Here is a 23,072-nt window from a genome sequence, read left to right as displayed (position 1 = left end):
ATTTTATATTGTTTTAAAAGTTTGCAAATAAAATACAATGATAACTATTTTCCCATTAGCTAAGTTTATATTTGAGTTTTTCTTTGTTTTAATTTCTTCATGAAAATAAAATAGTAGAATGAATAGAGATATCTTGGGAAAAAAAAAAATTGATGTATATTCAGAAAACAAAGTTAGTTACCATACAGAAAGGAGGAATTATATATATTAAAAAAAATTGTGGACGATGATATTGATAGGTTATTTAACTCCCATCTTTAGGTAATACCAAAATTCAATCCGTTTGTGCAGTGTATAGCAGGCATGAATGACAAAACCTAATTGCAATTTAATTCCCTGCTGGACCTAAATAAATTACAAGATACAGTAACTTAAATTTTACACAAACATGACAGGTAAATAATTTATTTGAAAACGAAAACTTGAATAAATAGATGGAAATAAGAATTTTGGTTCATCAGATCCTCAACTAAGATAATAAGAGCACCACTCCCAGGTCGACAAGTCACAGAAACAATAAATGAAATTCCTAGAGTAATCCTGAAGAGCACAACTCTGAAGTTGTAATAAAAATAACAATGGTAAGAAAATCAAGAAATCATAAATAACTGTCTACTTTAATAAGGATAAGCTACATATTCTTATGTACAGGTAAAAAGAGAGTAGAGAATCCTCTGTTATTTAAAATTCTGCTGCAATTAGTCATTGATCAAATGTTGTGACGCGAGAATATCTCCTTCGCAGAACCTCCACGATCCATCATCTTGCCTTCTCAGAAGATAAAGAATTTTATAGGGGCTGCAATACATTGGTTGGAATTTAGGAAACTTTTAATCCCAGAGGAGAATCCAGAAAGGATTGTAAAACAAGCTTTTCAGTGTGCCAGTCGTCAATGGAAGTTGGTAACATGACTTTGGAGACAAAAGTGTCTGAATGCTCATGCATGGAAACCGCATAACAGTGATTCTCACTAGCTCAAAATACAGTCAAATGCACAGGAGTTCAGAAAATTTGTCCTTTGGTTCTTCTTGATTTGAAATCATTCACACTTACTCTTCTTCTCATGTTTTTTTCCCGGATAACAAAAAAAGAAAGATAAAGAGAGCTTCATGACTGTTAATTAAGACAGAAAGATATATTGTATGTTAATCACCAGATACAGCAAATGACGCCTACCTCTACTATTCAATCAAATATAACATATTAGGCTTGTACTTTCATAGATGGCCTTTAATATGGTAATGAGTACCTTATTTTACTACCTATTCTTATGCATCAAATATCAAAGAACCAAACAAAAATACAAGTGCCCCGGTCCAAAATACAAGTGTGCCGCTCCGAGCACTTGTTTTGATAGAAAATGTGAAATTACCTGTAGTATGTTGGATTCTTAGGCTGCGATTCGTCCACAAGTTCAGCTGCCTCTTCCAAGAAAACCTCTATTTCAGCCATTTCCCTCCCAATCCCATCTTTCAAAATGTCAGCTCGTGTAACTTTCAGTTGCAATAAAACAAATCTCCAAAAACAGGACCTTGCTTTTGCAGCATCTGCCAAAGTTTGCCACTAGAAACATCGAAAACCAGAAATAAACAACAGTTAACATGAGGATATTATGCTATAAGGTTTTGATAGGATCAGAAAGGTTTAAACCTACTATTTTAAACACTACTCAGAATTTTCCGAGAAAATAGAGGCAGAATACCAATAACAATCAAACATTTGTTCTCCTTATTTTAATTGTTAATTAGAGATTCAAAGCAATAGTCAAACTGATTTTCCCATCCAAGTTCTACAGGTTATACAATGCCGTTGATCCAAAAAAACAGTGTGTTAAAAAGTTAAAACCAAAAGTGCAACACATTACAAATGTGTTTTAAAAAGGCAGCGCCAAGGTGGTGGATAGTCGCTCACCACCCCGATTTTTATCAAGACGACGCCTCTGAGAGGTTATGCATAAATCGGCCGCCTAGGCAGCTTGATATCCGCCTACACAGATATTTTTTAAAAAATATTGGATTTTTTATTAAAAAAGAAAATTAAAGCTCATCATCTCAAATCTAATTTTTACTATCAGAATATTTCAAATGCATTAGTATGATACTATCATGTTTGTCAAAATTTTATTAAAAAAAAATATGTACCATAATATGGACTTCAAGCTTCATAGATTTGCATTTGAATCGGATACAGATGAAATGTTGGAGAAATATGAAGATGAAATAGAAGAAGACTTAGATATACAGACTTGAAAAAAACTGCTTAGGCAGCAGGTGGTAGCCCTCCTACATATTATATTTTAGAGTGATGAGCTCAAAGATTTGTAGAGCGTAACTAAACCACAATTAATAAGGTAGTCACCTGAACTAGCATAGAACCATCAAGGACTACTGGGAGGCCATGAACATCATGGTTAGGCCCCAGCGCTTCTGCTTTAATTGCTTGCCATTGCTTGACAAGGATCTCAGCATCTTTGACAGACATATGCTGCCTATAAGTTGATGCCATCGAGGATGACAGGCCAGAGGAGAGGGAAGCTGTTTTCAAATCAACAGCTTCTGAGTGATCCCCAGAATGCACTTTAAGTGTAGAAAGGAACTTCTGAAATTTTCTAGTAATACCATTTTTCCTCGTTACTAAAGATTGGTAACTTAAATCCGTAGAAGGATCTGCACTCCATGTAAGGGAGCTAGCATCAGCACTCCGTTTGTCCATCCTCCATCTAGTCCCATTTCCAGCCCTCCAGAATAGTGTGTTTTTATGTTTAAGGAGAACAACCAAGATGAAGCCCAATGCTGTGGCATATATCATCTTTCCAAGAATGTGACTTATGCCCAACCGAAATTTCCAAACATCACCTTGCTTTGAACCTAAACTCTCTTCAGCTGAGTAGATGGTAGGTTACCACATCCTCCATCAATGGCGTTGCTTTCTGTCAACGGGATTTGGAGATCAGGAGGAGCAAGTTGCTTCACAGGTCCAAGATGTAGCGAAGATACTGTAGACAAAACTGGTTCTTCAACTCTTTGATCTAATGGAAGAGCATTGGCCAGTGGTCTATGCCTGATGTTCGATACAGCTGGAGCTGTTCTTTTATTATGCCTTTTTCCAGAAGTTCTTTTTTCCCAGGTAAAGAAGTCAGCCTGTTTCAGCCATAATAACAAAAAAGAAGTCAGTCTGTAATCAAGATTGAATTCTATAATCTTCACCTCGGTGAGAACTAAGTAATTTAGAGCACATGATGAAAAACTTTTACCAAAGATGGAGAACAATCTCGGGTATCTGGAAACAAGCTAAGTGCAGCCTCTTTCAACCACGTTTCCTAGGAATTTAATGAACAAACTGATAAATATCATATTTGACCGAATGTCATCACTTTAAAAAGGAGTTTTAAATTATAATATAAGCCCCCTCCTTTGTATGTATCACTTCTTCGCTTGCTGTACATTTCCCCTTCTACCTATTCTTTTTCTTCATCAACAATACATTTAGAAAGCTAACAATATATTAAATTTCTGTTCTTTAATGACTACATCAATGGCTGTCCTGTCCTGTATAACCAACACCGTGTGATTAAGAAGTTAGCTCATTTATTAGTCCCAAGTTTCTGTCTCAATCATATTTTAATGCAATAAAATGCAGACTTGTACAAATATTTTTTTAAAGAAAAGGATGGCAAACAATTTTTGCTGTAAATTATCATTGACATGAACTGATCGCAGAGATTAGGACATATCTGGAAGAGGTAACAAAAGAATCTTGTTGTCCTGGAAAAGAAAAATGGGAAGGAGGTATATAACTATTGTGTGAAGACTTTCCAATAAAACAACTATGATCAGTTCAAAGTCATATCTGATATTGACCAATACTTTAGTAGCATTACTAAAATTCAAATATTAAATAAATACCTATTTCATATGCCGCACTATTGGGCATTATAATTTCACAAACTGAATACAGTAATAATTGTGCATGTACCAGTGGTTTGTCTGCACTTGAAACTTCTTTGATTTCTTTCTGTTGCAGTGACTTCTGTGAACTGGGATTAGAGTTCACCACTAATTGCCTTAATCTTTCAGCAGCTGTTGCTTCATCACTCTGGATTATGAGACTCAAATTTACTCATTCATGTTAAAAAAAATACAAGAAAAAAGAATAGCTAATGCCACAAAAGCAAAATCAGAAAGGTGTACCTGCCCAAGAAGTAACGAACAAAATGCTTCTTCAAGTTTTAAATCAAAGCCTTCTGAAGTTAGACATTCACAAATTAACTTTGCCTTGTTTATCTACACAAGAAAAGATATAGTCTGTGATCTCTTAAAACTGAAAACTATCAAAACTCATTCTAGTCCCACGGGTACGTGTATCCCGTATATTACAAAAGCAGACATAATGCACCACACTGCAACAGTTGCCAAGTAAACAAGAAAGTAAAGAAAATAGAATATAAGGGTAGTCTCTTAATTCAAATTCCAATAACTGAAACAGTAGCTTAGTATCCAGAAAGCCCATTAGTAAGGCATAACATGACAGAGGTCGACAGACATTTCATGGCCACTCCTTTTGCTTTCCTGTTCTTCAATGTTTCTCTATTGTTCTCCTAGGAACCTATAATCTCATAAAAACAACCTTTTTGGTCATGATGAAATTCTATTCCGACAGACAAAATTCCGGAGGAGTGACCTTACTATATACACAACATACCATCGTTAATTAAGCTTTTAAAAAACAAATGAGAGCGTGTCCCACGAGTCTACCATTTGTCTTAACATCGTTTGGAGCTTGATAACTCGAGGACAGATACGCTAAGGCCCAAAAGAGTAGCCATGCTACTGATTAGAAATCTATATAATTCTGACCCATAGGTAAAACTCAAAAATTTCACAAGACAGATATGAGCCATCACATCCAAGTCAGTTTTTTCTAACATGGAAAATTAAAATATGCAGGCACTGACATTTTATGATTAGGACGAATATATAAGAAGCTAATTCAGGAATCTAAGAGTTTACCAAGTCAGTTTGCTTGCTTGAAAAACCAAGAGCAATATGAGCTAACATAACCATATAGAAGCTATTGTAATCAATAACAGTTCTTTGATTCTGCGACTCAATAGACTTCCTATTCTTCCGTGTAATAGCTAAATTATCCCAAGTAATAAGATTGACAATTTCAGAGGCCGTGAGTTCTTTAAGTGCTTGATTCAAGAAGCATGGCCAGTCTTGAACTTGGCAAGAAGTTTCGACATCGAGACCCTGTCTGAGCAATTCTTCCAAAGCTGAAATAGCTCCACGTCTTCGTTCGGCGTTATCAGGCGTATGAGGCATCCTCAATAGCTCCAATGTACAGGCAGGAGCAAGCTTTTCTAAATATTCTTCAATCTAGAAGCAACATTTGAATGCAAAATTTTGAGTGGCGAGCTACAGTAGCAATCTAAACTAAATCGTGAAGGGCAACTCAAAAATATCCCCCATCGAAGGACCAATAAAAGCTAGAAAATTTCAGATATATGATTTTAATAAACATCTTCATAGCAACAAGTGAAATGTACCCATTAGTGTTTCTCTTTGAAGAGATAACAGGTGGTGTTACTATGTATTGAAGGGTCACAAATACCAGTCCATTGCAGCACCATCTATAACCTCGCGAATAAAATTCCTCGTTGAGATACCAAACTACTCATGGAATGACTGCTTCAGCATTAAGGTTATATTATCTTCATAATTATTTTCTCTTTTCAATGGTTCTGGCAATTTGCATATTTTATTTATTTATTTGAATGGATGGCATAATAATCCATCAAAACAAAAGAGGCAAACAAACGTAGCATATTTAGCAGGGAAAAATACTAAATGAAGGTTACCTGAGATAAAAGCTTCAACTTGCCCAGAGAACTCTTGCTTCCAAGAAGGTATCGAGCGCGGACAAGGGCTTCAAATCCATGAGAAATATTATTCTTCTCAAAACCAACATTAGCGATCGCACACTTCAAAAAATCACATGTAATAAGCCAAGGAAACAAAACACTGCCAGGAAAAAAGTGGTTCAAGGTTCTGACCTCCACCTTTTTCTTACCTCTGCTAGGGCCATGGCAAGAAGCATATCATGAATATATGGCTTCGAGCATGGATGCTGCATTGCTCTTCGTCCAATTTCAAGCACAAGTCTCTCTTCTCCTGCCTAAATTGATTCAATTGAATAACATGATCAACATAAGCAGAATACAATTTCCAAGTCCAAATGTTGAATAGCATAAACCTCAAACCATGCAAAAGTTGGATCGTAATAGAGGATTTGCAAAGTTGTGAAATGCCAAAGTTAATCGGTAGAAATTTCATAAGAATGACTGACTGGGATATACCTCCTGAAGAAGGCAAAGAACCACAGGCAACCAATCCCATGGAATTTTAAGAGAAGATTTGGGAGGCTGCTTTTCTTTGATAATTCCAGCATATTCTGGTTCAAATAGAAGTTTATCTCTCACATCCTTCAGAACCTTCTGAGGGAAATCAGCAGCAAATACAAGAATAAGATAACTATGAAGGTTAGCTGCTATGAAAAAGTAGAAATGGTTAAAAAAGAAACCACTCCAAAAAGTATCCCATTCATATGTAGCTAATTAAATTCAGCACCGAAAAAACCATATAGTTCAATCCATACAGGGCGAGATACAACAACATCTTCCGTGTAACCCTCCTCAATCTCTGTATTTGTCAGATGTATTACTGATTTAGCAATTTCATCTTTCTCCACTTGATCATGAACGCCAAGAATCTGAATGCATACAACATCAAAAGTGAAAATGTGAAACTGGAATCGGAAGATTAAATGTAATTTAGGCAGATGCCTACTAAAAAGCAAGCCTCAATGAGTAAGTCGTGGAGGGCACTGCACTACAAACCTTTGTCCAAAGCATAAAACCCCGTTTATAGAAACAACCTTGCACCATATTATAAAAACCAGATATCACTAACACACATATACTCTTGCTAGAGACTAGATGTTAAAATGAACTCTTCTGAGGGTACACATACCAAACTGAGAAAAATCAGAAAATGGAGCTGATTGCTATGAAGAATAGTACTTAAAAAGAAAATCCCGGTGAAAGAAGCTTTGCAGAAGCATCGGATCATAGTACGTCCAATTATTAAAACATTAAGCTATTATGCAGTGCATCACATCACACAAATGATTGTGACTGCATTTGTAGAATCAATATTGATGTATTGCATCATAAATTGTTCCACATATCAGCTCCAACTATATTTTCTTTTATTCTAGATATCGTTCTATCTGGCCTTTAATTGAAGCATTTGCGAAACCAACAGCCCATGATATATTTCCTCCAGTAATTTCAACCGAGTAGGGTTAAGTTGCTTCCAAGGAGGTATAAAATAGGCTATCTGCCCTTATCATGTGTAAATCAATTCAGACAACATGGAGTGACAAAAGTAGTCGAGGGTCACAATCAAACCAACTAAACATGGAATTTTCAAGATTTCGGGTTTAAGCTAAATACGATCCTACAGCATACATATAAAACGAATTATTTATTGCCAGCAACAACTGAACAAACCACATTCAAGATTATCCAAAGGCACAAGATCGTTAGAAGGGAAAAAAAGAGAACAGCATAAATTAGCAAAACAATCCTTAAATAATCTCATCAAGATGAAAAAACATACTCTTATTAAAAAGCAAAAGATAAAAGAATAGGAAAAAAAGTGAGAACCTGGTAGCAAGTGACGGGGATTTCGATAAACGGAACCTGATTCTGCACAATGCTGTTCCTGCTGGTGCTTTCCTCAACAAATCGAAGATCCGTGGCAGCACGTAATCTCCATGGGTGACCAGCCGCAGGAACCCTAACTCGATAACTAGAATTACCACATTTATTCTTCGTACAGTAGCTTTTTCTACTATTCAAGGAAACAAAGCTGTCATTCCAATGAAACCTGCCGCTGTTCGGACTACAATAGTAAAGGTCATTCACACTGGCCACCAATGCAAGAAAACTTGCCATAAATTTCTAGAGCAGCTTCATTCGACCAATATTTCTTGGACAAATTTGTTTGGCAAAACAGGAACAATCAACGATCATGATCTTGAACGCGCATGATTTTGTGGGATCGGGAAAAATCGAGAGAGTGAAGATGACACGAACGTTGCTTCAGCTTTGCGTTCCAAAAAGGGAAAGGGCCAGTATAAGGTAAAAAGTAAATTACCGGTGAACACCATCTATTTTTACCAAATCTAAAAGCGGTCTCGATTGTTAATAAACTTTAATTTTTAATAGAAAATAAATTTTAATTTTTTTTCCAACAAAGGTTCAATTTGTAAGAATAAACAAAACAATCAATTAACCTTGAAATCTTATTCGTTTCCACTTAAATCCCCTCTCCACAAATGTCATTAATAATTTTTATCGTTCTTCAAGTAATTTCGGAATAGATTCTTCCAATGACAACGTTTATCAACGATCGAGTATTTATGAATACATTGAACTGATTTAGTGAGTATCACAATTCACATGAGATTTAAACCGGTAAAATAGATCCAAAAATAATAATAGGGTCACAAAGCCTGCAAGAATGGGATAAACTTAGACAAGCACCCTCTCGAATCGATGCGTTTCCAAAATCCATCCCAACAAATGTCATTATACAAAGAGGAGAAGAATATCAGCAATCCTACAAGACAAAACTTTTATAGTTTCAAATAGCGTACTACATGATAACACAGAAAGCCGCGGGTTAATTAGACCTTGCAAAGCAGGCAGCAATCGACTGTTGACATGGCTGACATGCTAATTGCATATTGCACAAGCCACCAAACAAGTTTTCCAATCACAAAAAATAAGGTACTCCACTTCTGGGTCCTCGCATCTGATTGTTCTCCTCGGTCTCGGTGAAGAACTTCACTTCTCTCTCCTAATGACAGGTGAGGAAAAAATAATGTCGAATCAGGTTAATAAGCGCGACTGGAGCAGACGAATGACATGAAACAGCCAACTTTTATCAAACATCCAGGATCTACATTGCAGCTTCATTAAGGCCTGTCCAATACCCTCCTCATTTTCTTCTCTCCAAATTTCTTGTTTTTCAAATGGTATTCCGACCTCTGGTTTCATGCAACTTATGTGGAAGACATGTCTTTCAGTATGATGTGGAAATAAGTGCTCTAAATCATGAAACATGTCTTAAAACATAATCAGGAACAAGATTTCTTGAGCTAAGTATTTCAAATAGCTAGACCCTTGCATTTAATAATTTTAAGGAAGATTGGGAAAACTAGTTGCATCAACTGAAACATATAGAACAGACACACTCTTAAATAGCCATAGTCTAAAGAAAATTGCTTAGCCATAGTTAGATACTTGTTTGTTTGTTCGTCTGAGTATGCGCAGTGTACCTAATCTCATATTCTAGATCAATACAATTTGATTTACGGATTAAAAAAAACAACACAAAAAATTGATTAGCCAACACTGTCACAATAACCATATCAGAAACAAGTAAAAAGGTGGATGATACCAAAACCAATGAAACAAGGACAATGCAAAATCCTACAATTAGTCTTTGTTCATTTTAATTGATATTGTTTGACGACTGATGCTCTTTTATTGTTGTACATGTCCAGATGTGTAACAGACCCTAAATGTCAGTTCGAAGGAGTTGTTTTGTTTGCTCAATTATGTTTTCAAACTTCAACATTAAAATGACCCGCACAAATATGCAGCTGGAGAGACGGGGTGTGGAAGAGGTTGCACATAAATACCATGTTCTCATTGAAACTCAATATCGAGGCAACATTCCCGCAGCGGTAACAATAATTTGGTGCAGACCATACCTGCATAGTCCATAGCGCAACAATGACCAAATGGATCTTGCATGAGATACTATGTTGCAATCCTTGATATAGAATTACTTACGGTTACAAGTCCTTTATCTTGGAACATATACTTCAAACCTTCTTGCACAAGTTGATGTGCTCGGCAAACTAGATTGAGTTTGTTGATGTGATTGAACTACAAAAACAATTACAATGTTAGCAGGGCCTTGTGACTAAAGCTAAACTATACAAATTTTCATAAAAATGATTTCCAGTGTTCATTTTGAAGACAGCAGAAGTTCATCACATCATAAATGGCATGTGCACAGTAACTGCGGATTTTACCTAAGGCTCCTTCACTTACCTCAGATGTAACCCTGGATCCAAAAAGCCACCCTGCGCCTCGAGGACTTACTGCCCATGTCTCAATATCTTCAGGATCACTCCACATTAAATCACAGAACGGCCCTTCATGGGGAATTTCACAGTTCCGGTCAATAACTCGAATCTGTAAGAAAACCCAAAAAATAAAAATAAGAAAAGAGCACAAAACATAAGATAACAGCACATTACACCACCATCAAACCTATCATGACAATACTTTAAACATGAAGAAACAATGTAAAATAACATGTCATTCATATAAATAAAACTCATTGTAATAGGTGACAAAAGCTCCATAAATCCCATATTAAACATGAAACTATCCTCACATAATGAGTTCATGCAGATATCCAAAAAAATGTAGAACATATTCAATCTTTAGAAAAGTATGCTAGCACTTGTTGAATCTCACAACAACATTTCATTAAAGTTTGAGTGATCTGAAAGAAAACATGTGAACAAGGATAAATAATGACAGTGATTAGACCTGGTCGATGGTTCTAACATCCGGGGATAGGCCACCATGTACGCACAGAACCTGGCATTCAAAAAACGCAATTTATAATAGCATGAAGGAAGCAAGAGAGCAGAAAATAAAAGCAAAAAACTACCCTTAGTGGGATATTCTGACAATGATAAATCTTAGCTTTTCCTGACAGAATTTAAATTATTCTGAAGACTCAGTTAACATGGAATAATGTGTACCGTCCCATCAATAATTGCCGACAGAGTTAAATAGTCAAAAACATCTGTACAATATCGCCAAGCATTAGCATTCCCGTACTTCCTTTGGCATTCATCGTAAAATCCATAAACCTGCCAAGGACAGCGCCTGTAAAAACTCATTGATTTTATTTGAAACTTATTTGTCAAATTCATCTAAATTAAGTCAATTTTTTCTTATCTGCAGTTGATTATAGTATAGTTATCACCATGGTGTTTCATATACACGACACTAGTTACTGAGTCACGGCCAGACAATAGATTGTCAATTCCACATAACATGCATGACACAGAACCAAAGCTTTAATTTTATTGTCGTTCCTAGATGAAATGTATTTGGATATGACTATTGAGTATAAGTGAAATGCAAAACTGAGAGGTAATCAAGAATTAACTTTAGCAAAGAGAGGCAAAAATAGTCAGATGAATACTAACGCTTTGTTCTCCATCATATAATTTTTTTATATAGGAAACGACCATCATATCATTAAACATCTTCCAAAAATCGTTATCCTTCTAATTATCATCTATTTAGTACTCTTCATTTCACTGTTTCTTTTATTTGAAACACAAAACTTCATTCAATTACTTTCATATGAATTCAATAATCTAAGCTACATTACAGTAATTTCCTAGCCAATGAGTCATCTCCCCTGAGAGTCACACTCGTCCAGATCAATTTCTAGATATAATCAGTGGACTTACATCAAGACAACAATGGCAGCTGCCTAATAAAAATTGTCAGTATAAATGAATGATCTAACTAGGGCAACTAACGAAAAAAATCCACATGTTTCCGGTGACTATTTTGGTTATGTGAACACAATTAAACAAGTTTAAGACACTAATTACCTGTGTTAATTGCCTGCTTTCATGATTTCCACGTAGGAGAGTAATGTTAGCTGGGTATCTGGAAGAAAACCACAACAAAGGCGAGAATCAGATAGATATTATCTAAAATATTTCTTCAGTTCAAAAAAAGTACAAAACATCGTTCCTTATCGTGACTCGCTTATTAATTCAAAGACCTGCATAACATTTACTCATAAAATAGTAATATTAGCAACTAACTAAACCATTGAGATCAACCATCCAGTCAACCTTTAACCTCCTTTATTGATATCAAACCATGACTCAGAATTTTAATTCTAGATTGGTTTCAGGAAAAATGTTATGACAGGTGAATCCTTGGCAGGTTCTGCATGGCACTGAATGATTCATTATTGGAATTATTTCTTTAACCTCTAAGCTGTGGAATATAATAGAAAAATAAAGCGGACTTGCAAGCAACTTAAAAGTGCAAATCCAAACCACAAGCAATAAAGTGGCCAGCTTTTGACGCACCTTGCTTTGAGAAGCAAAAGCATGGTGAAAACTTCTAGACTATTATAACCACGATCAACAAAATCTCCCTGCCAAGAAATAAGCAGTTTCAAAGTGAAATAAAATAGAAATAAACCAGGCATAAGACGAAAATATACTATGATTACCATAAATATATAATTGGTCTCTGGTACATGACCTCCGGTCTGGAAAAGTTTCATTAGATCGTGAAACTGTCCATGGATGTCCCCACATACAGTGACTGGATTATTGACGGGCTGAACATTTGACTCCTCAATCAAGATCTCTTTTACCTAATATAAGGGAGGAATGTGGTTAAAATTCAAGAAGAACATATCCACAGAGTATCACAAGAAAAAGTAGAAGATGCAGCAAATTGGAGAAGCTAATTATATGACAGGCATAAAATTGTTAAAACATTTAGGTGCACACGCATGTTAAGATCTAGACATCATATGTTTACTATTGAATCACATATCAAGTCGTGGTACCATCAACAAGCCAAACAATCCTAAAAAACAGCGGATGGTTCAGCACCAAACTGAGAAAAGTTTGAGCAAAAGTTTTGGTAGAAGTGTGTCACCCACTTATCCAAGAGTTCGCATAGTTAACCAGTTCCACAGCATTGGGCAGCCATTCTGAGCAAACATAATGTAAACTTAAGATGGTTTGCTTAGAACCAAAGTAAGTAAAACTCTAATTTCTAAGTTATCAAGTCTATGGTGATTGGTGCTCATCGGGCTAGCTGGTATAGGAGTGTAAAAAGAGGCGATTACTTCTGAACAGTTCAACTCAAGGTCAATTAATACCGAGTTGTGAATTAAATCAAATTGTGAACTTTTACATGAACTGGTGTGAGAGCTTTTTATAACCACTTGCTTATTTATATTTAACATATATTATAAAATATACATAACCAAACATTACAGGAATCAAAATCAACAGAACTAATTTCCTTGTAAAGTTGTATTTATCATTAAAAAAGTGGACCAAAATTTCCTTTTAATACAATGTATTATGCATTCATTTCAATTTAATTTTGAATCAGGTCAACTATAAGTAGCCAAACGTGCTCGCTCAGGCCCAAAAACTCATGAGCTTACAAATAAGCTCAAGAAATTTAAAAATCAACTTAAATGTGATGTTGACAACCCTCAGTTAGTATAAATCTCGGAGGATCGAGAGAGATGCAAAAATTATTCAATCAAGCAACTAGGAAATCCAAACGTGTATCCGTGACATTTTGCAGCAAACCCAGAAGAACACCACTGCACCAAGAACAACAATAGGCAGGTCCAAATATGCACTCTCGAAAGAATATGGTTTTCAATTGCTATGACTGGCACGCGTGACACGGTTACATGAAAGTTACATTGTCCAAAAGAGACACAAAAAATTATGGAGGTGTTTGGACAATATTTCTGTGATGGGTTCAAATATGCACCAACTTGTGTGAATAGGGATGCTAGTAACTGTGGAAAGAAATTGACACACGGGTCCTTTAAGGAATAAAAGGTGCAATATCCGATAGATCATTCATTTTCATTAAAAAAAACAAAACAACCCCTCTGAAACCCTAAGTACAGTATCTCGACAGCTCCACACAATCTTCCACCACAAAAAACAAATGTACAGGGCAAAAACCCAGCTCCCAGAGGATATTGGCAGTGAAAATTTATCCATTCAAACCACAAAGACAATTTTCTCCAACAAATTCAGAGAGTAAGAGAAAATAAACAAAGACAAGCAACGGTGCAAGAAGAAGAACTATATACGTATTCGCAGAGCAGTTGGAGTTCGTCTTCGGACAAGTGCTGACCCTCTTTCACCTGCACTATCCACTTGTCCAAATCCATGCCCTTGTCAATCAACGGAAAATAACCGGGTTGAAGAGACCGTAACAGTATTGGAAAAAAGATACTTTCGTATGCAGAGATCTATTGCGCGACGGAGGAGGCGCGATCGGAGACACGGAACGGCTGCGGGACTGACAAAATCTGAAGAACCAAAAAGTTTCAGCAACGATCCCCACGAATCTCAAACCCCTTCCGCTTCAAAGCTTGGTCAAATTTTGATGCATCAAGCTCCGCCCACTCATTCTTTTAAATTTTCGAATGCTTAATTGAATTGAATTAGATTAAATTAAGGCTAAATTTGAAAAAAATACATTCTGTCCATGTTTACTTTAAAATTCAGTACCTAAATAATTTTTTTTACAAATCAATACCTGACACACATTATAAATTAGTTTTAACTAACTAAAAAGATAAATTTACTTTTTTGCTCTTTTATTATTTAAATAAAGATATAATTTTATCCACCAAATTAATTGTGTGTTTTCTATCCACCAAAGTATTAATACCTATTATGAGATTTCAGATACTTGATTGTGTTATTTGAATACTCCAAATGAGTAAAAAAATATTATATTTTTGAAAAATCACTTTAAATTCAATCATTATTGGTTTTTCATTTAAAATTCATTATGATGAATTATTCATGTCATTTTATTTTTAAAAAAATATAGTTTTTCACTCATCATGAAATAAGATTAAGTACTTATTTGACATATAAAGTATCTATTTTGAAGTTTCAGATACTTGATTTGGCTCTATAAATACTCCAAATGTGTAAGAAAATATTGGATCTTCGAACGATCACCATAAATTCAGTCATTATATTGTTTGTCTTTTCATGAAAAGGTGTATTTGGATGACGTATTCATCTCATTTAATATTTTTTTGTAAAAAAAGATCAAATTCCAAACTAAGCATGTAAATTTTAAAATACTTAGTTTTACTTGAGAAATACCTATTTTGAGTTTGCAAATACTTGATTTCATAAATGAGATACTAACAATATGTATTAAAATATTGGATATTCGAATAGACAAAGTAAATTCACCAAATATTGGTATTTCAATAGAAAATACATTTGGATGACATATTTATCTCAATTAATATTTTTTAATAAAAAAAATTCTCAAATAAACATGAAAATTTTAAAGTATTTAGTTTTACTTGAGAAGTACCTAATTTGAGTTGTCAAATACTTGATGTCGTAAATGAGATACTCACAATATGTATGAAAATATTGGATATTCGAATAGGCAACGTAAGTTCTCAAAGAGTCCAAGTGTTGGTGTTTCCATGAAATATGCATTTGGATGATAAGTACCTAATTTGAGTTTGATATAAAAGATACTCATAATATGTAATAGAATACTGAATATTCAAATATGCAACGTAAGTTTACCAAGTGTTGGCTTTTCATGAAAGATGCATTTGGATGACATATTCATCTCATTTAATATATATTTTGTAAATAAAAAAATTTCTCAAATAAGCATGAAAATTTTAAAGTACTTAATTTTACTTGAAAAATACCTAATTTGAGTTGGAAAATACTTGATTTCGTAAATGAGATCTTTATAATATGTATTCAATATTGGATATTCGAATATGCAACATAAATTCTCTAGATGTTGGTATTTCCATGGAATATGCATTTGGATGAGAAGTACTTAATTTGAGTTTACAAATACTCGATTTGGTACATGTGATACTCATATGTAATATAATATTGGATATTCGAATATGCAACGTAAGTTCATCAAGTGTTGGTTTTCTATGGAAGATTCGTTTGGATGACATATTTATCTCATTTAATATATTTTTGTAAAAAAAAAAACCAAACAAACAAATTCTCAAATAAGCATGAAAATTTTAAATTACTTAGTTTTACTTGAGAAGTACATAATTTCATATTGCAAATACTTGATTTGGTACATGAGATACTCATAATATGTAATTCGAATATGAAACAGTAAGTTCACCAAGTGTTGGTCTTTCTATGAAGATGCATTTGGATGACATATTCATCTCATTTAATATTTTTTTATAAAAGGAAAAAACAAATTCTCTGATAGACTTAATTTAATTATGGTGATGATAGTCAAAACCAATTGATCTCGTTAGTAAACCAGAAGAACATATAAAAACAGAAGTTCTCGTATCGTCTTAACAAAGCAGTACTCTTCGTGTACTTATCCGATTAGAAAAACAGAAGCAAAACTTGACTTTTGCTAAATCAAAACCTATCGGTCATATATTAAATGTTACCGTTACTTTACCAAGTACGAGTATTAAATGCATCAGTAATGCTGAACAAACTCATTTAATACGTTTTACCAAATGTGGTATGAAACAAGACTTATTGTTCTGAAGCTTTTTGCAGGAACTTTTTTAGGTAATAAAGCTGATCCTATCAGATGTCAAAGAAGCCGTTTTATTTATAGACGTTGGATTCAAGACTTCTATAAATACACAAGATCAACGACGTTTATAGGTTACCGAAACAACGTTTGCATTCTCCTATATACGAACGTCGATTTGAGCACTTAGACTTACTTATCATCTTCAAAGCTCAATATTGACATCATCAAATAATAATCGAATTTGAGTATTTAAATGGTAAAATCAAGTATTTGTGGACTTGTATTAGATATTATTTGTATTAATTTAGGTATCACATTATATACTTCTCAAGTAAAAATAAGTATTTTAAAATTTCAATACTTAGTTGAGAATTTGTTTGTTTTTTTTTTACAAAAAAAATATTAAATGAGATGAATATGTCATTCAAAACTTTCAAGGAAAGATAAACACTTGGTGAGCTTACGATACATATTCGAATATCCAGTATTCTATTACATATTATGAGTATCTCATGTAACAAATTAAATATTTACAATATCAAATTAGGTACTTCACAAATAAAAACAAATACTTTAAAAATTTTATGCTTAGTTGGAAATTTGTTTTTTCTTTTACAGAAAAAATATTAAATGATATGAATATGTCATCCAAATGCTTATTTCATGGAAATATCAATACTCGGTGAACCTACGTTGCCTATTCGAATATCTAGTATTTTAATACATATTGTGGGTATCTCATTTACGAAATCAAGTATTTGCAAACTCAAATTGGGTACTTCTCAAGTAAAACTAAGTACTTAAAAATTTTCATGCTTAGTTGAGAATTTGTTTTTTTTTTAAATTATTAAATGAGATGAATATGTCATCTAAATGTATCTTCTATAAAAATACCAACACTTGATGAACTTACGTTGCTTATTCGAATATATAGTATTTTAATACATATTGTGAGTATCTCATTTACGAAATCAAGTATCTGAAAACTCAAATTAAAATATTTCTCATTTAGGGAGTAAAATAAAGTATATGTAGACTCGAATTAGATATTTTTTGTACTAATTTAGGTATCACATTTTAACTTCACAAATGACACATCAAAAGTCACTCAATATTACTTGAAACTATATTTTTTTATATCCCAAAATAATCAAAATTTAGTCTTAAAAGGGTAAAATCAAGTATATGTGAAATCAAATTAGGTACCATTTGTACCAATTTAGGTAGCACGTTTTTTATTCACAAATCTCATCATCAAAAAATATTCAATATTATCTTCAAATTATATATTTTGACATACTCAATCGAATTTGAGTATTTAAAAGGTAAAATCAAGTGTTTGTGAACTCGAAATATGTATTATTTGTATTAATTTATGTATCACATTTTTGCTTCACGAATATCATCATCGGTGTCACTTAATATTAACTTCAAATTATATTTTGGCATCCTCAAATAATTGGATATGAGTATTTACGGGATAAAATCATGTATTTATATACTCTAATTAGATACTCTTTGTACCAATTTAAGTATCACATTTTAACTTCACAAATGACACAATCAAAAGTCACTTAATATTACTTGAAACTTAAGTCTTTTCTTACACATTTGAAGTATTCAAATAGCCAAATCAAATATTTGGAACTTGAAAATAGGTATTTTATCGATCAAAATAAGTAATTTTTCTAATTCAAGAATGAGTGAGAAACTGTTTTTTTTCAAAAATTAGATGACATGAATAAGTCATCTTAATGTATTTTCAATGAAAATACCAACAATTATTGAATTTATTGTGATAGCTCGAAGATCCAGTATTTTTTTACACATTTGGAGTATTCAAAGAGTAAAATCAAGCATTTGGAACTCCAAAATAAGCATTTTGTTAGTGAAAATAAATATTTAATCTTATTTCATGATGAGTGATGACCTATGTTTTTTTAAAAAAAATAAAATGACATGAATAAGTCATCTCAATGCATTTTTCATGAAAAGACCAACAATGACTGAATTTATGGTGAATGCTCGAAAATATAGTATTTTCTTATATATTTAGAGTATTCAAAGAGCGAAATCAAGTATCTGAAACCCCATAATAGGTACTTGGTATGTCAAAATAAGTATTTACTTTTATTCCATGATAATTGAGAAACAATACTTTGTTAAAATTATATTTTAAATGGAGAAAAATAATATAATTTTTGTGTATAAAATAATATATTTATTTAAATAATAAAGGGTAAAAATGTAAAGTTTGTTTTTTGGATAGTTAAAACTAAATATATAGATCTGTCAGGTACTAATTTCTAAAAAATAATGGCTAGGTACTGAATTTTAATTGAAACACTGACAGAGGTATTTTTTGGAAATTTACCGTTAAATTAAATCTGTTCTATTAGGTTTTATATATATATATATATATATATATATATATATATATTTATTTATTTATTTATTTATGTAACAGATATTTTTAAGTGACCCGCAATCCATCGCACGCGATAATTTGTATTTTTAACTTAACTAATAATTTTTTATATAAAAAAATTTTATAAAAAAATAATATAGAAGTAAAAAAAACAATTATTATTATTTTATCTCTTTTCTTTCCAAAAATAAGTTTGTTTATTGTAATTTGGAAGTTAAAATTCGGCATATTAATAATTATTTATAAATATCCCACCATATTTTGAGGAAAAAAACATAAATCTTGATGTGTTTCTTTAAATTTGAAATGTCTTAATTGTGGATTTTCAAAATTACCAATAATCTCAACTTTAAAAAGATGACAGAAAGACAATTTCCAGAATCCTAAGAATTCAACAGATTTATGCTAAGATTAAATGATTTCATAAAAAAATTGAGATTAAATGTTTATAAAAAATTTGAGATTAAATGTTTATGTAGAACTCCAAATGTTAATCGAGTGTAATATGAAAACATAATACATGCATGACATTTAATTTTATTCGAATTTAATTAATATATCGAGCTATTAAAAAATAATTTTAAAAATTAGCAAAATGTTTTATTTCCTTTTATAATTGACATCCATAAGTTTTTTTTCCCGAAATTAAATTTCCATCAACAAGAAAGTATATTGATATACATGTTACAAAAACAATGGAATATAATTCGGACATAGTCAAAAATAGTTTTAAAATTAATGCCCGGAGTTGTTAGCACTTCTAACATCAGCAGTCCAGTTGATATTGAAACAATAAACATATGTGATCTCTAGTCTAAAGAACGAAAATTATGTTTGTCTCACAGCTTGCACATAAGAGAGAGCACCAGTCTCCGCTATCCAATCATTCAACTTGAGACGAGGAATTGCAGTATTTTGAAAAATCACATAAATTCCGGCTATATCTTATAAACAACGCAACAAATCGGTGCATCTATAACCACCCCATATTCATCCATCCCTACCGCTCCCACACCTAAACATTTAGGCTATGTTTGGTAGCCATGATAAGGGAATGGTTATTAAATAATCATCTCTTATCTCATGTTTGGTTCATTTTTAATTTAGCATGGAGGTCCTTGATTATGATTGAAAGCCCTCACTATTTATGTTATTTGTGTGATTAAATATCCCTCCTCAAAGTTGTGATAATGTATAATTCTTGAATAGTGATAACTGATAAATTAATATAATATTTAAATTTTTATTATATTTTTTATAAATTAATTTCATATATTTTTATTATTTTCAATCATTTTAAAGAAAATAAATTGTAATGCAAATCTATTTTAAATTAAATTTTTATAAATTTCTAATCTTGTTAATTAATATTTTTATGAAAATAAACATTATTAAATTTTAATTTATTTTGTTTAATGATTAGCGTAATATTTTCAAATATATTTCTAATAAATATATTTAAATTAATTTTAATAAATATAAATTATAATTATAAATATTTAATTATCTATCAAATTATTTTAAGAATATTTATAATTATTTTAAAAAACAATAATATTGTAATTATTACTAAACTTTATTTACATTCAAAATATTATTATTATTTTAATTATTAAAGTAAATGCATATTAACTAATTTATTTCTAATAAATATATTTAAATTAATTTTAATAAATGTAAATTATAATTATAAATATTTAATTATCTATCCAATTATTTTAAGAATATATATTTAATTAACAATTGGGGCATTTTGGTTATTGCAATAAAATTTACAAAATTAATTCATCATTTTAAAATCATACCAAACACCATGTTATTTATCCCACCATACTATTTATCCATATATCTCATTTTTTAATCACTCTAATTACTAATCATTTATTTATCTCATCACACGTACCAAACGGAGCCTTAAATGATTCACTACAGCGGCGTCAACGTATATCTTGATCAATCTTTAGCTGAGATTGCTGTAATTTGCATAATTCGTGGGTTGAGGTTATCCAACACACCATAACAGTTATATTTACTATATTAAGTTAAATAAATAATATTTCTTCTTTGTTAAAGAAATTTCTAGGCCAGCCCGGTTTAATTGGGCTTTAAAATTTTTATGTTCGTGCCCTGGTCATATCAGTATTCTGCTGCAAGCCCAGATCCGGCATCCCTGTCAAAACCCGGTCCATGACTTTTATTTTATTTTATTTTTTTGAAAAAACATTAATATTTTGAATATACCTCAGAAAAAAAACGCTAAAAACCGAGAATTCTATTAGAAAGAAAAATGTTTTATTTTTTAACCATTTCTTTTATAAATAAAAATGTCGATACATTAAAAAATACCATTCATATTTCAATTTCTTTTGTTCAGAAATTGAATAAATTCCAACTCTCGTATTTCAGCATAACCAAAACACTTGTCCATATTATTATTATTATCGTCGTCGTCGTTATTATTATATCACAGTAATAAACTCAAACTCTTATTGGTGGCATTATTATTTTTTATTCAATATTACCAAATATATCTTTATTTTATTTAACATTCATTATTCAATAAAAAAAATCAACTATCATATATTGATTTGATTCACAAACAAATCTATTCAAATCTTATCCAAAATCAAATGATGAAAGATAATCATTCAATAATTTATAATAAATTATATTATTACTTCGGTGCTTGTACAATTTATTTTTTTAACAAAAACAAAATAAATAAATGATAAAATAAAAAAATGTAGCATTCTAGTAAACAAATAATCACCAAAACACAATAGATACACCAATTTTATTATTTTACAAAGGCGAGTGACATTTTCATAATTAAAAACCAAAGGTAATTGTGTGTTATTTTGGTAAATAAGAAAGCATATAATGAGTAAAAAAAAAAGCCATATAAAATCAATAATTTGTCAAATATTTTGGTTTTGTTGGAAATTAAATTAGGATATAATCGTAATTTCATCTCAAGTTTCACCTATTAGTTGGAATATAATTAATTAAAAGAAATATAATAAGATTAATAAACTAAAATCATATAAAAGTAATCTATGTATTTTAATTAATTTTAAAATTTAATATCCACGAATAACTTAAATAATACACGAATAATAATTTTGAAAACTCTAATAGAATTTTGTGAATTTACATGTATGACATTATCTTCATTAAATAATATTAATAAATACGTGTCTTTTGTTTATTTGTTTTTAGGTATTAATGAATTCTAAAATAAATTGAAGAAAATAAAATTTAACATCTATTTTTGCATATTTATATTTCATTTTTTTTTTAAAAAAAATATCTTTAATGAAATTTAAAATAAATAGAAGAATAATGAAATTTACACTCTATTTTTTAAAAAAAATTCATCATTTTAAAAATTATTAATTTTGTTTGATTTCTCTTTTTTTCTTTTTTCCTTTTTTATCTATGAACTCTATCTTTATTTTTTTTAATGTCTTTTTGTTAGATTTTTTGTCATTGATTAATGGGTTTTAAATTAAATCAAAGGAAAACAAAATTTACATTTTTGTTCAAAATTTTATTGTTCTCAAATTTTTAATAAGTTTTTTTGAGAAGGTCTCATGAACTTATATCTGGTATGTATCGATCCGGTCCATTACGTAATGAACAACACTGTTTTTTCATGGGTTGTGTCCAATAAGAGTATTGTTTCACAAAATTTAACATATAGAACAGTTTCATAAGAGTTTTTATTTAAATTTTCAAGTCTACTTTTGGCTCATAAAAGATGTATCAATTTTTAAGTTAAGTAAATTAACGTCAATGAATAATGTATACATTACGGGGATAATAAATTTGAAAATTCTAATAGAATTGAAAATTATATTCACTAACAAACGAGATCTAATAAAACTATAACATAGATAAGAGAATGATTATTAATTAGTTGAATCATAAAATGCTAAAAATACATTATATAATGGCGATCATAATTTACATTATTACTAAAATACATAAAATTGAAGAAATTTTTTTTATAGCCAGTCATTATAATTTTTTTATGATGACCTTTCCAATGTTGTTATAGTAGTTTTTGACATATTGTTGTTGGCAGGCAAAGGAAAATATAATAGACAAAATCAATAGGAGCATAGAGTTTCATGGAGGCCGGCATTC

General features: G+C 31.3%; 2 protein-coding genes across 2 annotated transcripts; both read right to left on the bottom strand.

Annotated features, from left to right (window-relative positions):
• Positions 1–441: 441 nt before the first annotated feature.
• On the bottom strand, positions 442–8,240 carry LOC142542277 (plastid division protein CDP1, chloroplastic-like). The gene is given in 13 exon segments (XM_075648834.1): positions 442–798; positions 1,373–1,563; positions 2,359–2,873; positions 2,876–3,140; positions 3,254–3,319; positions 3,976–4,095; positions 4,191–4,283; positions 5,010–5,378; positions 5,861–5,983; positions 6,073–6,177; positions 6,359–6,496; positions 6,658–6,771; positions 7,730–8,240. Coding segments are annotated over 13 exon segments (2,490 nt in total). The 5' UTR covers positions 8,021–8,240; the 3' UTR covers positions 442–698.
• Positions 8,241–8,560: 320 nt separating this feature from the next.
• LOC142542278 (phytochrome-associated serine/threonine-protein phosphatase-like) lies at positions 8,561–14,400 on the bottom strand. Its single transcript, XM_075648835.1, has 10 exons — positions 14,055–14,400; positions 12,426–12,572; positions 12,280–12,347; positions 11,788–11,845; positions 10,918–11,028; positions 10,700–10,750; positions 10,193–10,336; positions 9,929–10,024; positions 9,775–9,846; positions 8,561–8,927 (listed from the first exon to the last, which is right to left on the bottom strand). The coding sequence occupies exons 1-10, from the start codon at positions 14,133–14,135 to the stop codon at positions 8,844–8,846; spliced, it is 912 nt and encodes a 303-aa protein (XP_075504950.1). The 5' UTR covers positions 14,136–14,400; the 3' UTR covers positions 8,561–8,843.
• Positions 14,401–23,072: the final 8,672 nt, after the last annotated feature.

Source organism: Primulina tabacum, chromosome 4 (genome assembly GCF_025594145.1).
Source record: "Primulina tabacum isolate GXHZ01 chromosome 4, ASM2559414v2, whole genome shotgun sequence".
NCBI classification, from domain to species: Eukaryota; Viridiplantae; Streptophyta; class Magnoliopsida; order Lamiales; family Gesneriaceae; genus Primulina; species Primulina tabacum.
This window is presented reverse-complemented; position numbering and strand designations above follow the sequence as displayed.

Excerpts from the sequence above, each read along its gene's own strand:
- LOC142542278 (XM_075648835.1), bottom strand. The coding sequence starts at position 14,135 with ATGGATTTGGACAAGTGGATAGTGCAGGTGAAAGAGGGTCAGCACTTG. Across the intron at positions 11,846-12,279 it reads CTTTTGCTTCTCAAAGCAAG|ATACCCAGCTAACATTACTC; the intron begins GTGCGTCAAAAG and ends GTTTTCTTCCAG. Across the intron at positions 10,337-10,699 it reads ATGTTAGAACCATCGACCAG|ATTCGAGTTATTGACCGGAA; the intron begins GTCTAATCACTG and ends GTTTTCTTACAG.